The sequence below is a fragment of the Hippopotamus amphibius genome, chromosome 6 (assembly GCF_030028045.1).
Source record: "Hippopotamus amphibius kiboko isolate mHipAmp2 chromosome 6, mHipAmp2.hap2, whole genome shotgun sequence".
Taxonomy (NCBI): Eukaryota; Metazoa; Chordata; class Mammalia; order Artiodactyla; family Hippopotamidae; genus Hippopotamus; species Hippopotamus amphibius.
In genome coordinates, this window is record NC_080191.1 from 145,635,342 (window position 1) to 145,653,171 (window position 17,830).

Sequence of the window (17,830 nt, forward strand, 5' to 3'; positions counted from 1 at the left end):
AATTGCAGGGAGCAGGGGCTACTCTTTGTTGTGGTACACGGGCTTCTCATTGCAGTGGCTTCTCTTATCGCAGAGCACAGGCTCTAGGCACACGGGCTTCAGTAGTTGTGGCACACAGGCTTAATAGTTGCGGCTCACAGGCTCAATAGTTGTGGCTTGTGGGCTCTAGAGCACAGGCTCAGTAGTTGTGGCGCACAGGCTTAGTTGCTCTGTGGTTTGTAGGCTCTTCCCAGACCAGGGATCGGACCCATGTCCCCTGCATTGGCAGGTGGTTTCTTAACCACTGCACCACCAGGGAAGTCCCCAAAACACTCTTTCTGATGTTAGCTTATTAGTCTTCTGTCCATTTCAATTTCTCTCTTTACTATATTTACACTTATAATGCCTAACATTTGAACAATATTCCAGATACTGTATTAGTTGATTTTACATACATCACTTAATATTTACAACAATACCATGAAATAGTTGTTATTATGCTTGTTTAACTGATAAGGGGCTTAAAGCTCCTAGAAATCAAATGACTATCCCAAGGTCACGGAGCTAGTGGCCTTGGCAGGGTCAGGTTACACATTCATGTCTTTTTGATCTTTTCTCTATGCCATTTTAAACGTTTAACCTGTTAAATGTCAACATGAATATTCTAGACAATAATTATTATAGCAATTCTGAGGAAGAATAGAATTTTTAATAATATAAAATACTTAACTTGAAAAAGTGTTTGTTTTCTATCGATTGGTTTTCTCATTGCATCTATCAATGCTGCATAAAGCAGATAGTCTCCAAAGTACCTGAGAGAATGTGGCATTTGACACCCAGACCTCTTGTCAGAGCTGGCTGCGATTGTGTTAGAAATTGGCTCTCCAGCTGGGCTGGAAACACAGTTAGGAAACACGATCATGGATGGTGAACTGCCACTGCTGGGATGTGAAGCAGACATGCATGTTAAGCAATGGCGTCCACAATATGCCACCCAGGAACTGCCAAATTGACAGCTAGACTAAACTATAGCAGCACAGGAAGATGTGGCTAGATTCTCCGTTCAGTCAATACAACGTCTTATGCTGTACTTTGATGAATACAATCTCCCCATCCTGTAAACCGGGATGCTATCTATTATGAATCTCAGTTAGATTCTTAGCCAGCATTTCATGTCTGAGCGCCCTCGTAAGCCTCATAATGGCCCTAACTCTAGTTGGATGGGATTAGCCTTTCAAGTGAATGTGCAGTTCATTAAGCATACGAAGCTCCAACGGCAGCCGCACTTCTCTCCATGAACTAAATAGATTTCTTGCATCTTTATCTAGGGCTAGATGAAAGGGATCCATAATGCTATGCTAGAAATAAAACTTGACTCTCTGAGGGACTTTACCAGATACAGTGAGTGTAGGAAATGAATAATATTAGTAATGAGCAAAACTTAAAAAGAAAATCTAAAGGTTTGGGGGGGTTCTGCCTCTTTTTCAAGAGCATAGACCAAGTGATTGTTTTATCTCTTTTTTGCTCTGATGATTTCTTTCTTTCAGGCTTGAGATAGTCATTTGGTATATCACCAGATAGAGAATCTGCTTATCTTCTTCATTCTCTCCCATGTTGCTCTGTCACTCATTTCCTTCCTGCAAGGGACATTTCCAACTTCCTATTATATGCCAGGCACTGAAGTTGTAAATTAAGCTTTCTCTGATACAAAAATCAAAGATCCCTGCCCTCAAGAAGCTCGTGGTCTGGTGAGGGAGACAAATGCATAAAGAGAACACAGCAGTAAAGATGTGCATATTATATTACAGGAACCCCAGTAAATCGCATGTAAACCAACCTAAAGTGCTTCCGAAAAATCTTTCAGGAGGACATGATATCTAAGTTAACCTTTAAAAGAAGAGTAGGAATTGGTCCAGAGAACAATGCCAAGGTCACAGAAATCCTCTACATAGAATTGCCACACATATAAAGAACCAATAAATTTAAAATATCAACAATTAAGGAAGCTATTGGGATTTTAGAATGAAGGTTTTATTGCCATATATCCAAGTAATTTTCATTAGGAATATATTTCTTGGGCCAAAACATATTCCCTGATAAAATGCCAATATACCCTCATATATGAAGATGGGCATTGTTTAGCCACATGGGTATTTTGTTAAACATGGGTATCTTAAGGTTACAAATAGAATCACTGGCTTTCAGGCATATTTGAAACTCAAGAAATGAGAATCTAGAGAGAGGAAATCAAGGGACTCTGACTAGTAAATACCTTTAGCAAATGCTCTGGGGTCTATGAGGATATACATGGAGGTTACCAACATGTGCTTTTGAGAAAGTGTTACCTGAGAGTCTTGGGAGGTCTTAATACTAAGAACAAAAGTAGCCAGATCTTTCCATGGCATCTTTAGTTCTTCGATCTTAACTGTCGAAAGACTGGTGACTGGAAAACTTGAGGAAGTGTAATAGAGCATTTTAAGGGAGAAAAAATTCTGGTGTTGAGTTTGAAATTTGTGTCAGTGGTTATAATTAAATGAAATTTAGCTGCCTCAGTGTACATTTGTACAGATTCTATAAGAAGTTTTTCTTAAAAATTCAGGTGTAAATTGGCTCAGTTTGCGAGATAGGTATATGTGTTTAATTTTACAAGTAAGTCAAGAATATCTCTCTGGCTGTTTATCCAATACATTCTATGGAAAGTAGAAGTGTATGACAAACACTCATTTGAAATAAATATGATAATCATAACCAATTTTTAAATCATATTTTTGTCGCATATTTGTTAAAAACCTAAATAAGGTTTTAAGCTGTACTGGAATACATAAAATAAAATAATTTTTTTTTTACTTAAACATTTTCCAAAATTGTGACTAATAATCAAGCCCTTAAAATGATTTTCAGCCAGAGTCTGAGCTGTTCAAGATAAATTGCAATGTATTATTTTACACTGCTCTTAAACTAACATATTTAGTGACATCTATGCCAACTCATACATCCAAATTACCTTCTTATTTATGTTCTTCAAGTTACACAGGAAGTAAAAAAGAAACAGCAATTACTTTTGAATTTGAAATGCCTTAACTGTGCATAAGAATGCAGATACAGAGAGATTTTTAAGATTGCAAAGTCAGTGAAAGATTTTATCCTATGTGGCTTCAGTGCTACCATTTTCAATAAAGCATTTTCTTAATAAATACACATATTTTAACCATCTTTAATAAAGAGAAAAGGATTATTGAACCAAGATTCAGGAGACCTGGGAATTTTACTTTTGATCCTACCACTTCTCCATTTAAAATCTCGAATGCCTTACTACTGAACTTAAACTAATTCCAAAGTCTTTACTGTGGACTGCAGTGTACATGTACATGTATGTCCAGAGGTTTCCTTATTGGTCTTGTGTATGCTATGCCTTTTCTATATCAATGTCTTGAGACCTCTACCCCAAATTCTCTTTTCCAGTCAGGCTCTCCTCTTCAGCTACTGTCTCTCACATCATCCTGTTTATTTCCTTCACAGCAAATCTGTGATGATTTTTCTTATTGATTTACTCATACACGGTCTACCTCACTCAGCAGAATGAATGGCTCAGAAGGCAGGACATGGTTCTATTCCTTCATATGCATTCAGGGTCTATCACTGTGTATCTATTGTGTCATTCAATTTTCCAGAAACTGACAGACCAATACTTGAAACCAAATTTCTGATAGCTGCATCCTCTTTCCAACAAACCACAGTTTGTAAAGCACCTTCTATATAGATTCTAGATGTATGAGGATATCAAGGTATATGAGTCAGGTCCCTGCCTTCAAAGAATTGTATGTAATCTATTCAAAGATATAGAATGTATCCTCTAATTGAGTAATTGCCGATATTTTGCCTGTTTAATTTCACTGTCCATGTGTTCGTTAATAGTATGTATAAATGCAATTTATTTTTACGTGTTTATCTTGTATCCTGCTAACTTGCTGAACTCACATTTTAGTTCTAGGAGTTGGTAGTTCTTTAGGCTTTTCAGACAGTCATGTCACATGCAAATAGGAATAGTTTTATTTCTTTCTGTCTGATCTATGATCCTTTTATTTCCTTTTCTTGCCTGATTGTACAGGCTAGAACTTTTAGCACTATGTTGCACAAAGCAATGAGAAGGAACATTCTTGTGTTGTTCCTAATCCTAAGGGCAAATACTTTGGTCTTTTATCATTAAGTGTAACGTTCATTGTAGGTTTCTTGTATGTGCTCTTTATCAAGTTGAGGAAGTTCTCACTGCTCCCATATTCTTTTTATCACGAATATGTTGAATTATGTCAAATGTTTTTTTGACATTGGTTGATACGATCATGTGAATTTTCTTCTTTGTCCTGTAAATATGAAGAATACATTGATTGATTTTGAATATTGAACCAGCCTTGCATGCTGCAATAAACCCTACTTGGTCATGTTGCATAATTTGTGTAATATATATTGCTGGATTCTATTTGCTAAAGTTTTGTAAAGGATTTTGCCTTTATTGATGGGTGATATTGGTCTATAGTATTCTCCTATTTTTTCTTTTTATGTACTGCCTTTGCTGGGCCTTGGTATCAGAATAATATTAGCTTTATAAATAAATTATAAAGTATTTCTTCTTCAATATTCTGGAAGAATTTGTAGAATCAATGTTAATTCTTTAAACATTTGGTATAATTATTCAGTGAAAATATCTGCGCCTTGGAGATTTCTCTTTGGGGAGTGTTTAAATTATGAATTAATTTTTTCAGAGTTATGCTTCTATACACATTCTCTATTTCATGTGGATGAGCTGTGGTTGTCTGTATTTCTTTTAAGGAATTAACCCATTTCATCCGAGTTGCCTAATTTGGCAGAGTTGTTTATAGTGGTGCCTTATTATACTTTTGATGTCATTAGGGTCTAGAGTAATATCCTGTTTCATTCCTGATATTGGTAATTTGCATCTTTTCTCTTATTTTCTTTGTCAGTCGCTATTGCCAATTCTATTGATCTAAGAACCATCTCTTTGCTTCAATGACATTATCTATTTTTTCTGTTTTTAATTTTATTGCTTTTTGCTCTCATTTTTACTGTTTCTTCCTTCTACTTGATTTGGGTTTATTTTGCTCTTCTTATTCTAAGTTCTTGAGGTGGGACCTTAGATTATTGATTTGAGATCTTTTCCCATGTATTTAGTACTACAAATCTCTCTCCCTCTCCTTCTCCCTCTCCCTCTCACTCTCAGCACTGCGTTAACTATGTCCTCAGATTTTTGGTGTTGAATTTTTATTTTTATTCAGCTTGATAATTTTTATTTTTTCTTGAGATTTTCTCTTTGGCCTGGGGATTGCACAGAAGATGTGTTTTGTTTAGTGTTCTGTGAACACTTGACAAGAATGTACATTCTGCTATTGTTGAATGGAGTGTTTTATCAGTGTCAACTAGATCTTGTAGGTTGATGGTGGTTTTGAGTTCTATATTCTTGATGGTTTCCTGTCTGGTTGTTCTGTTATTAATGGGTGAAAGGGTGGTGATAAAGTCTACAACCATAATTGTGAATTTGCCTATTTCTCCTTCATTTCTATCAGCTTTTGCTTTATATATATTATAGTTCTTTCGTTTGGTGCATATACATTTGGGATTGTTATGTCTTCTTGGTGCATTGACCGCTTTTATTATTCCTTTTATTATTATATAATGTCTCTTTCTGTCTCTGGTAATTTTATTTGCACTGAGATCTACTTTATCTAATATTAATATAACCATTCCTGCTTTCCTTCGATTGATGTTTGCATGGTATGTATTTTTTCCATCCTTTTACTTTTGACCTTCCTATATCATTATATTTGGAGTGAGTTTCATGTAGACATTACATAGTTGGATCATGTTTTCTAAGTCACTCTTTAAATATGGGCCTTTTCATTGGCATAGTAAGCCATTTACATGAATGTAATTATTGCTATGTCGTGACTTGTCTGCCATTTCTTTTTTCTGTTTATTGTTTGATTTTTTTTTGATTTTTTTGTTTCTTTTTCTTGTCTTCCTATGCATTACTATAACATTTTTTAGAATTCCATTTTGTTTTATTCATAACAGTTTTGAGTGTATCTCTTTACCTAACTTTTTACTGGTTGTTTCAGGTATTATATTGTGTATAACTGACTTATCCACTGGTAGACTCATTTTACCAGTTCAAGTTTAGTGTAGAAGCCTTAACTACTTTCTCTTTACTCTTCTCCATTCATATATAATTATTTAACTATTTCCTCTATGTACATTTATAGCCACATCAGACAATATTAAAAGTTTTGCTCAGTTATGAAGTATAATTTGGAAGATTCAAGAGTGGACGAAGAAAAGTTTATTGTATTTATATATATATTTTCTTATTCTTGCTCTTTCTTTCTGATGCTCTTGTTCTTCCTTCCTTCCTGATATTCCACTATTCCTTTCTTTAAAAATCATTTCTTTTATATCTAGAAAAATGCCATTATTTCAGAGTGGTCTGCTGGAGATAAATTCTCTTAGTTTTCGATCATGTGGGAATGTCTTGGTTTCTTCTTCATTCCTGCAGGGTGATTTTGCTGAATGTAGGATCCTGGGTTTTTTGTTTTTTTGTCTTTTTCCATCGGATGAAAAAATGTCACTTCCTTCTGGTTTCCATGATTCCTGATGAGAAATCTTGTTATTTCACATTTTTCTCCTATAGGTAGGGTAACATTTCTTTCTTACTTCTTTAAGGATTTTTCCATTGACTTTAATTGTCAGAAATTTGACTTTGATGTGTCTAAGTGTGGACTTTGGGGCATTTAATTTGTTTGGGCTTTACTCAGCTTCCTGGATCTGTAGATTCATTTCTTTTGCTGAATTTGATTAATTTTTTTGCCTCATTTCTTTGAACATATTTTCAGCCCCATTTTCTTTCTTATGTCCCCTTAATTGATGCAATGCTATAGCTTTGCCATAGTTCCACAGGTCTCTGAGGCTTCATTTTTTTTCTTTTCTTTTTCAATCTATTCTCTCTCTGTTGTTCAGTTAGGTGATTTCTATTGTTCTATCTTCCTTCTGTTGATTCTCCCCTCTGCCCCCTCCATTCTGCTTTTTAGGACGTCCATTGATATTTTATTTCAGTTACTGTGTTCTTCAGTTCTGAAATTTCCATCTAGTTCTTATGTCTTCTGTTTCTTTGCTGAGACTCTATTTCATTTGTTTTAAGCATGATTGTCATTGTTTATTGAAGCATTTTTATAACGGTAGCTTTAAAATCTTTATCAGATAATTCTAACATTTCTAACATCTTATATTGGCATTTATTGGTTGACTTTTTAAATCATTTTGAGATTTTCCTGATTCTTGATATTATTAGTGATTTTCTATTGAAACCTGGGCATTTCATGTATTATGTTACAAGACTTTATATCTTATTTAAATCTCCTATCTTAGTTGGTTTTCTTCAACACAACTCTAGAAAAGATAAGGGGAGATGCCACCTGTTATTGCCTGATTGGGGTAGAAGTCCAAGTTTCCTTTCTGGCTTCTGAGAACTCTTGAGGAAATCTGTGCAGGGATGGGAACTCTAGTTCTGTGCAGGTATGGGAATTCTAGTTCTCCACTGGGCCCGCCACTGATGCCTCTTGGCTAGGAAGTGTAGATGTGCCTTTTAACTGTTCCCACATGGCTTTCACAGACACTATGGTGGAGTGGGCTCATTTTCAGACTGGTGGTGAAAGTTCTGACTCTCTAAAAGCTTCCTCTGATACCACCCCAGGGGAAGGGGAAGAAACACTTCACTATCCCCAGGAGGATAGTCTAGCCTTGCTATTCAACCTCTGGTGTCATGGGTGGGGCCACATTATTTTTATGGTGCTTGGCTACAGCAGAGCAGTTATTTTGTAAAAGTTTGCTGTCTTGCTAGGCTGCCTCTTTCCTGGTACTTTGACTAGAGAATCTCCTTCTAAAATTCAAATTACTTGATATTGTCTGCTTTATATTGCCCTATAGGTCACCCATACTTTCTTTATTTAAATTGTGTAGGCTGTTTTTTTTTTTTTTTTTTTTCCTTCTTTCTGTGCTTCATTTTGGATAATTTATATTTCTAAGTTTTTTCAAGTTCCATAATTTTATAATTATCTAATCTGCTGTTAGTCCCATTTAGTGAAATTTTTATTTCAGATCTGGGTCTCTTCTTCTCCAGAAGTTTCCCTTGGTAGTTTTTTAGTAGCTCCTACTTACCTCCTTATTAAATGCACTTTTTTCTTTAATTCTTTAGGCATATTTGGTTTATTTATAGTGCTGATTTAATATCCTTATCTGCTGATTTCTTCATCACTAATATTTCTAAGTCTGTTTTTATAGAATAAGTATTTTCTTGATTATAGGTCACATTTCATACTCTTTACAGATGTTTATTGATTTTTCATATGATACAGGACATTATGAATTTTACATGGTTGAAGGCTAGCTTTTGTTGTTCTCCTTTGAAAAATATCATACTTTTTTTCTGGGTGCCAAGTCGAGTTATGTACAGATTAGTTTCATCCTGTCAAGCTGTCAACTGTTTTTAAGATTTGTTAGGGTGAATCTAGAGTAGACTTTACTCTGGGGTTCAATTAGCCATACTAGTTAGCCATGGCCCTTCTGGACTCGAATGCCCCATGTATTCAATGACATTTCTCCACTTTGGTTGCCGAGAACTTATTCCTGGCTATCTGTTTGCTCTGGGAATCATTTGGCTAACAGTTACCCTCATTCTTCTTTCCAGTGTGCTGTTCTTTGCCTGACTTCATGGAGATTTACCCTATGTATATATTGAATTATATTTAGTCAAAGGTTCAAGAGGATCATTCTATAGATTTTTGGAGTATTTGTTTTTATATATATAACACTGTCCTGCCCCCTTTCCAGCACTCCACAAATTCCACTTGCCTTAACAATCATGATCTGGGATCTGTCCCTTCAATTTAGGAAGACCATTGAGCTCTCCTTTGGTTTCTCTTTCTTGTGCTGTAATCCAGAAAGTGCTTCCAGCAAAACTCAGGGCAATAATTTAGCTTTGTTTCTCTTCCTTCAGTGTTTCACCTCCTGTGCTATCTGTTGACCAATATCTACAAACCTAGTGTTCTTGTTTACTGTAGAAGGTAAGCCCATTTATGGTTAATCTTTGAGGATCACAAGCCCATTTAAGTGCTAATATGTAAAGGGCACTGTCCTTTATCTCTAAACAAAGAATAAACATTCTAATGCCTTTTAATCTTTCTTGACTGAAAATAGTACCTGTGTCCCACATTCTACTTTCAAACACCCTCCTATGTTCTGCAGCTGAGAATAAAATCTGCAAGTTTACAACGAAATGCTTCATTGCAGGAGATTTATTTTATGATTTTTCTAGAGCCCAATCTATATGGTTTTTCTAGAACCCAATCCTAAAGTTCAGTTAAAATCAGTCTCAAAAACAGAAGGGACTTTTGACAGTACAATGGCTTGCTGTAGGGAGATTATATGTAGCCATTTTCTGGAAGGGTAACCCCTCATAGTTGGGGACCTTGGGCATCAAGAAGGCATTAAGGGCAACAAGAGATTAAAGTAAATTTAGAGAAGAAGTTCCCAGAGGAAGAAGTTCCCAGAGGTAGAAGAACATAACTGCAGTCTATTTTATAATCTTGCAACTGGTGGAATTGACTTCTCACTTTTCAGAGTTAAGTTACTTCTCCCATTGTCTTAAGAGCTGATAGTAGAGGATATGGAGTAAAGAAAGTAAGTTTCTGGTATAAACATGGCTGTGAAGGTCAACATCTTTTTCTTAAACTGTGACAAAACCTATAGAAAGAAATGAAGAAAAGCAAAGCCAAAAAGGTCCAGCAAATTTTATTTTTTGTGAAATTGAGGGGCAGATTGAATCTGCAGGCTTGAATGTAAGAGCTTCTTGGAGATGATGCTGGACAAAAGCAACAGAAGAAGAAAAAGGAAGAGAAAAGGTAAGAAAAGAAGGAAGATAATAATAAAGATTTGTATAGAAATTGATGAAATAGGGAATAGAAAAACAGGAGAGAAAATTAATAAAACCAAAAGTTGGTTCTTTGAAAAAGTCAATAAAATTGACGAACATTTAGCTAGACTGACAAAGGAAACAAGAGAGATGACTCAAATAACTAAAATCATAAATGAAGGAGGGACGTCACTAATGACCCTAAGGAAATTTAAAAAGAGACCAAGATAATATTGTAAACAACTGGTGATAACAGATTAGATAACTTAGATGAAATGAACACATTCCTAGAATGATAAGGATTACTGAAACTGACTTATAAAGAAATAGAAGATCTGGTTAGACATTTAATAAGTAAAGCTATACTTATTATGGTGATCATTTCATTGTGTATTTAAATGTCAAATCACTATGGTGTACACCTGACACTAACATAATACTGTTTGTCAACTATATGGAAATTGTAAAAAAAAAAAAAAAGGTAAAAAGTAAATAAATAAAATAGTGCAGTATTTGTGTGTGACCTATGAACATCTTCCTGGGGGAAAAAAAGGGGATAGAATTAGTAATTTTAAAGCTTCCCAAAAGAAAAATTCAGGCCGAGATAGTTTCAGTGGTAAATTATACCAAACATTTAAAGAAGAATTAATACAGATTCTCCACAAATTATCCCAAAATATGCAAGAGGAGAGAACAATTGCAAGCTCATTTCATGAGGCCAGTATTACCCTGATACCAAAACCAGACAAGAATTTCACAAGAAAGAAACTATAGACCAATTTCTCTTATGCACTTAGGTGTAAAAATCCTCAGCACTACTAGTAAACGAAATCCAACAGTGTATAAAAGTGATTATACACTATGATTAAGTAGGATTTATCTCAGGAAATCAAGATGGGCTCAACATCTGAAAATCAATTAAGGTAATATACCATATCAAAACCCACCTGATCATCTCAATAGATGCAAAGGAAAAAAAAGAACTTGACAAAATCCAACTCCCTTTCATGAAAGAAGAAGTCAACGAACTACAAATAGAACTTCTTCAACCTAATAAATGGAACTTATGAGAAACACACAGCTAACATACTTAATAGTGAAATGCTGAAAGTTTTGCCCCTATAATCAGGAATGAGACAAGGCTGTCTGTTCATGACCCTTCTATTCAACATTGTACTGGAAGTTCTAGCCAGAGCAAAAAGGCATGAAAATAGAAGGCATCCAGATTAGAAAGAAGTAAGATATCTCTGTTCACAGATGACAGGATCTTGTAACAAAAAATTTTAAGAATCCACCTTAAAAAACTACTAGAATTAATAAGGAAATCCAACTAAGTTGTAGGATAAAAGATCAAAATATAAAAATCAATTGAATTTCTATACACTAGCAATGAAAAATCTGGAATTAAAGTTAAGAAACAATTCTAGTTATTATAGCATCGAATAGGATAAAATACATAGAAACAAATTCAACAAAAAAGTGCAAAAATCATATGATGAAAACTATAAAACATTGTTGAAATAAGTTAGATACTAAAATAAATGGGAAGACATCTTGTATTCATGGATCAGATAACTTAATATTGTTCAAATGGCAATACTCCCCCAAATACAAATTCAATTCAATCTCACCCTACATAAAAGCAAGAAGCAGAACAATGTGTAATGTATCTGTGATAGATAGGTAGATAGATAGATAGATAGATAGATAGATAGATAGATAGATATTTATATCATTTATATTTTTATAAATTCTGGAAGGATTTACAAGAAACTAATAAAAGCATGCAAGCATTCATGTGCCACCAGCTTACTTTTGGTGGCAGTGGTTGCGTTGAAACTGGGTGAATGTGGGGACAAAGTAGCTTTATTCATTGTTCTGTTTTTTTATATTCTGTGCATTATTTTAAAAAAAGGAAGGGGGAGCATGTAGGAGTAGAAATTCCCACCCCAGCAGCTTGTAATATAGACAAAGCTGATTTGCAGAGTCAGACCAGGATCACCTAGCTCATCAATTCAACAAAGAAGCTCTGTGTGGAGGTGCTCCTTATAGGATGTGTAACTTCACATTACTTTGGACTTCCAGAGAATATGACTAAGACTAAGACAAGAGCAAGTGAGGGGAGAAGGAGGTTAGAAGGAGATCACTGACTAATTCCAGCTGGATCTGAACTTCTTTATTCCATCTCCATGACAGCTGTAGCTAAGACTCTCCCATGTTGCTACAGTTGGCCTTTTCTTCTCACCGTGGTTGCTTATCCACAGGCAGAAGAGATCTACAGGAGGTGTAAGGTTTATCTGAGGATAATTGATGTAGGAGTAGAAAAAGTGGGGAGAGAAGGAGAGAAAATGCAAAGGTGTATGGAGGAGTTTCTGATGACTCCATTTAACTTTGGGTATAAAAGCACAGCAGATCGACTTTTGAGAGCAAAATTAGCCAATTCTTTGCCCTTGATCCATGTTTGGATTTGTTCAGATTTTGGAGTTCAGATCAGAAAATGGGAAACATTTTGTTGGATTAGTGTCATCTGAAAGTGGGAAAGACTTTCCAGAAGCCTTACCATCTTTACGTAAGAAATCCTCTAGTCCCAGTTCTCTTTTACCTTGCTCCACACTTGTGCTCTGTACATCTTTCTAAAGTTAATGAATTGCAAACTATCACTGCTTAATTGCTTTTAGAGATGGACCCCTGCACGGGTGGAAATGGATGTGCCCACATCTGTCAGAGTGAGAATGGTGTGGCCAGGTGTGCCTGTCACCCAGGGTACCAGCTGTCTGAAGACAAAAAGGCCTGTGCAGGTAGGAAGTTGAAGCTGATGGATTAATTGGGTAATTGTTTGAAATTTTGTGGTAATTCAGTTTTGAATAGTTGGAACAGCTAGGAGAAAGGTGTTTTCATTTATGCTTAAAAAAGAACATTTATATTCTTATTTGATCATTCTGAAAGGTATTTTTATGATAATGTAAAAACTCAGTGAAATTTTTAGTCACAAAAAATGATCTGGTGTAGTTTCAGAATTGATTCTTTTTGTTTTCTGTTTTTCATTCTGAAGTGAATTCCAGAATTAATATTTCAAAACCTTCCATAACCGCACAGGGAGTTTTTTATTATAGGATACAGAAGGTGGGGATAACCTTTGAAAATCAAGTATGTGCAAATGAGTGTTCTCAGAAGTTAGGAATAATTAAAACCAAAAAGAAAGAAACTCTATAAATACAAGGTTACGTATTACCGTTTCCTAGAAATAGCAAAACAGACATACTTCAATTCAAAGATGAAAGTGATAAATTACTTCATGACCAGAACTGACGAATGAAGTCATTCCTGTGGGACTGTCTTTGTTTTAATAACTTCTGAGAAATCACAGAATCCTTCATTTTTATCACGACATTTCCATGAAATGAGAAACAGTTTATTTGGATTAATTAAGAAAATGCAAAATGTTTCCTGACTTATGGGACTGATAAACATTTTGAGAAATTGAAAAAGAATTAGACATAAAAATTAGTGTGAAGTCAGTTTTTTTTTTCTTTAAGCCAAAAGTAAGATAAAATTTTCTGTGGATTATGTTAATGTACTTTTCTGACAGAACATTTCTGCTTTGGTCCTCTGTTTACATAGCACCTACCTTGCTCAGTATCTGGCACAGAATCGGATCATAATAAATATTTGTGGAAAATTGACAAATATATGCGTATATAGATATATACATATATCCATACTTATCTATATATGTTTCTAATTTTTATTTTAATATCCAGTGCATTATTCCTAAAAAGTCTATCCCTGAGGTTACTGCCTACTTAGGGTTTTTTTTGTTTGTTTTTTTTTAAGAACTTTCATTGAGATACAGTTAACATATATTTAGAGTGTACAATTTGGTATCCCAATCTCCCAATTCATTCCCCCCCAACCCTCCCTGCTTTCCCCACTTGGTGTCCATATGTTTGTTCTCTACATCTGTGTCTCTATTTCTGCCTTGCAAACCAGTTGATTTGTACCATTTTTCTATAGCCTGCATATATGTGTTAATATACGGTATTTGTTTTTCTCTTTCTGACTCACTTCACTCTGTGTGACAGTCGCTAGGTCCATCCATGTCTCTACAAATGTCCCAGTTTCATTACTTTGTACAGCTGAGTAATATTCCATTGTATATATATATGACATCTTTTTTATCCATTCATCTGTTGATAGACTTTTAGGTTGCTTCCATCTACTTAGGGTTTTATAAATACCTTAGAAAAATAAGCATTTCTCTTAAGAGTCCTGGTGGGGGTGACATGCAGGACAATACAAGGAGGAGGTCTATTTGGGGAAATGATGGTGAGACTATCCATTTAAAGGCGGGGAGCAGAAACTACCCAGGCCACACAATGATGTTATACTGAATAGGCTTGGCTACTGGTGTCAGGAGAGAGAGAGAGCGCACCGGTGTTTAAACAGCACTGCCCTGTGACAGTCGTATGTACAATATACACCATGGATTGCTACATATGAAGACTCCAAATCTGCCTTGTGTATGGCCACTTGTACTGTCTTAAATCAGAGAGATACCATTTTCGGTTAAGAATTTGACATATATTCATAAAGTCAAATTATACTGACTTCTACCTGTATTATTAAGGGATAGAAAAGGTCTATTTTTTTGATTGTTTTCGCTTTCTTCAAATTAATGGATACTAGTAGGTTCTAACAGAAAGAAGTGTTTGAGAACATAAGACCTATAGCGTTCATGTCATTCGCACTTGGTTTCTTTGCAAATATGGAGCCTATGTGGTATTTTACTGTTATGTTTAATGTTGGGGGTTGGGGGGGAGAGGATGATTTAGTTCATTTTTTTAGTTCATGAATAAGTCTTAATTCCAGCTCTGAAGACACAGATCCTGTGTATCTCTTTCCGCAGATGTAAACGAGTGTGCAGAAGGGCTTGCTTCTTGCAGCCACCGCTGTGTGAACACAGTGGGATCTTTCACTTGTGCCTGCCACCCTGGTTTTGAGCTGGGAGCTGATGGAAAACAGTGTTACAGTAAGTGGCAATCATCGCAGCCCAGGAAATGTGTGGCATTTTACAAGTATTAAACAAGAGTAATGAACAAAAGGACTGCAGTGAGTATCTTGCCAAAGCAGAAGCTCCTGAGAATGTTTTTCACTGGGGTAAGCTGGGGGGTAGGAGCTTAGAAGGCCAACCTCCTCATTTTAATTTGAGGAAACAAGGGCCCAGAGTCAACAGAAAGTGGTCAGCGTGATCCAGAGTGTAGACCACAAGGACTAAGTCTCCGGTCTTCTGGCTTAGGGCTCTCTTGGACCCATGGCTCTGCTTTGTGAAGAGTCTGTCTTCCTTCATCACCTCTGCTGTGCAGTATTCATTGAAAACTAGTAACTCCAGTGTAAAACTCAGGGGAAAGGAACTAGCAAGAGTGAAGGAATCAGCAGTACAGAAGCAGTTCTAGATTGTAGTACCATGTCTGATTTCTGATCTCAGTTCCAAAGATGCTCTTCCCAGGTTCTCCGCATCTTAGTAAACCATCCATTCAAGGCTGAAACCAAAAACTCAATGATGCAGAATTAGTGAGTGACAGAACTGGGACTTGAGGTAGTGTCTTTAGGCTCCAAATATACTATCCTTTTAACTTTGTTATGTGTTTGTATACATCATATGTCTCTTGATCAGTTTTAATCAAGGAAGAAGAACAAAGATAGTAATGAATAGAATCAATCATGTAGTGTTCTTACCTAAGCCCGCTCACAAAGAGACATTCTTAAGATCACTACATTCTTCTTTCTTCTCCACTGCATAAAGCTCTATGTTTCTTTAATACCTGGGTCGCCAGTGTAGCTTTAAGATCTGTTGGTGTATTTCTGCTGCTTACAGACAGGGCAGTTTTGCTGCAGTGATATTTGTCTTTTAAAGAGCACACTAAATAAGATGGGAGAGAAGAATTAACTACTAATTAGGATATAACTTCTTCTGAAGTGAGTTTTTCTCTTGATGCCCTGAGGAGTCCTTTCAGGCAGAGAGAAATGTGGATGGGTTTTTCTTTCTTAATAATATTTGGCTTTTTAATGTGGCCAGAGATTTAGGAGATGAGTACATTTTACAGATGCCTGAAATAAAATCCCTTGCAATCTGACTGGTGCGTTCTCAGTTATCATGAAAGAGGGGGCCATTGTTGCTAATGAGTCACAAGGTACAGGCTTTCTGTAGTATTTACTTGGGAAAGCAATTTGCCCTAGAGTTGAATACATTTGGTAGAAGTGTATTTTTACATTTATTTTCCTTATGTGAATATTTGGCTAAGTTCTTTGTGTAGCTCTCACCAGACCTCAATATTTACTAGCTGTCCTAAACTAGCTGTTTCTAAACCCAAAGGCATTCTTATTTTCAACAATAAGTTGATTAGCATAGTCCTTCTTTTGTTTATTCAATCATTCAAAACCTATTTTTGAACATCTGTTATGAGCTGGGTAATGCAAGGTGATGAAGGCACAGAGGAATGAGCACAATGACAGGGATGTGCCCTGGGTGCTCTAGGACACGTAGGGCTGCTGCCTACCATAGACTGGAGGCTGGGACCAGGGAGCATGATTTCTGTACATGTAACCATACAGGAACAATAGTAGATACCTTGACAGTTTGAATGGTGGTATAGGCTCTCAAGGAATGCCACAATCCCGAGTCCCCTTGTCCTGCTTTTCCCATCTTTCTTCTTTCAAAGGATTCAGGAGTTAAGAATGGAAAGAAATGGACCAATGTAGTCATTCTCATTTGAGATGTGTCCAAACAACACAATTGAAGAACAGTAGAGGCCAATGGTGAAAATAGCAGCATATCTAATTGCATATTTTTAACAATGATTCAAAGCATTCTTTTATTTTTCATTTTCCCACTTAGGAAATGATTGATTATAATACCTGTGTGCTCAGGAAAATTGGCACCCATATACTGAGGTGGATGTGCCCCCAAACACCCCAAATTAGTGGCATGTACCACAATCAGCAAATTGGTATTCAAAGTAAGAGAATATTTATGTGAAAAGTGGCTCTTGTATACCTCAAAGCTGATTAGCACAAGAACATGATACTAGTTACATGTAATTGGATAATTCATTGATTTTGTGTTCATATTTTTGTTCCAAAGCCATTTTTTAACAGTGTTTTCATGTACTCATGGCCTAAAAAAGGGCCGATGTTAACATACCATTATTTTGAGAAGATATGTCAACTGGCAAACTATTTGCTTTCTGATCATTGATTCAATACACATATTTTTTACCTTCTGAAAATACTGAAAATTCCCAGAGGCAAGTGTCCTTTAAGATGTGTTTAATAAACACTGGTGGACTCATTACCTTTCTGCATCACTTTGTCAATTTAACATTATTTATAGGTTTATTAGCATTTTGATATGGTATAGATATTTACAATGCTCAATAGTCCTCAGACTTTTACTTTTGTATGCTTAGAGTGTTGACAAATTTCCAATAAAGTTTGTCATCTTCCCAGCAGAGAGAGTGTACCCATTGTTGCCATATATTCAGATTTCTCTGTTGTTATGCTAATAATCCTCTTTTTGCTTGTTTTGCAAAGGGATTGAATTGGAAATTGTCAATAGCTGTGAGAAGAACAATGGTGGTTGTTCCCATCACTGTGAACATGCAGTTGGTGGGCCCCGTTGCTCCTGTAACCATGGACACCAGCTTGATTCAGATGAGAAAACATGCATAGGTAATGTATGGTAAATGCCATCTTCCTTCAGAGGTTGCCCTGGATTCATTTAGCCCTTTCTTCTCTAATACTTAGTGCTGTAATGTAGCCACATCTCTCAAACTGCAAGGAGTAAAATGAACAATGGCTTTGGCTACTGGATAAATG

At 35.8% G+C, this 17,830-nt stretch overlaps 1 protein-coding gene across 1 annotated transcript in view; it reads left to right on the forward strand.

The window, feature by feature from the left end:
- LOC130854990 (EGF-like and EMI domain-containing protein 1) overlaps positions 1-17,830 on the forward strand; it is a 536,773-nt gene that overhangs the window by 427,004 nt on the left and 91,939 nt on the right. Inside the window, 3 exon segments of the mRNA XM_057737807.1 lie at positions 12,634-12,753; positions 14,862-14,984; positions 17,546-17,683. Of these exon segments, the coding sequence (XP_057593790.1) occupies positions 12,634-12,753; positions 14,862-14,984; positions 17,546-17,683 (381 nt within the window).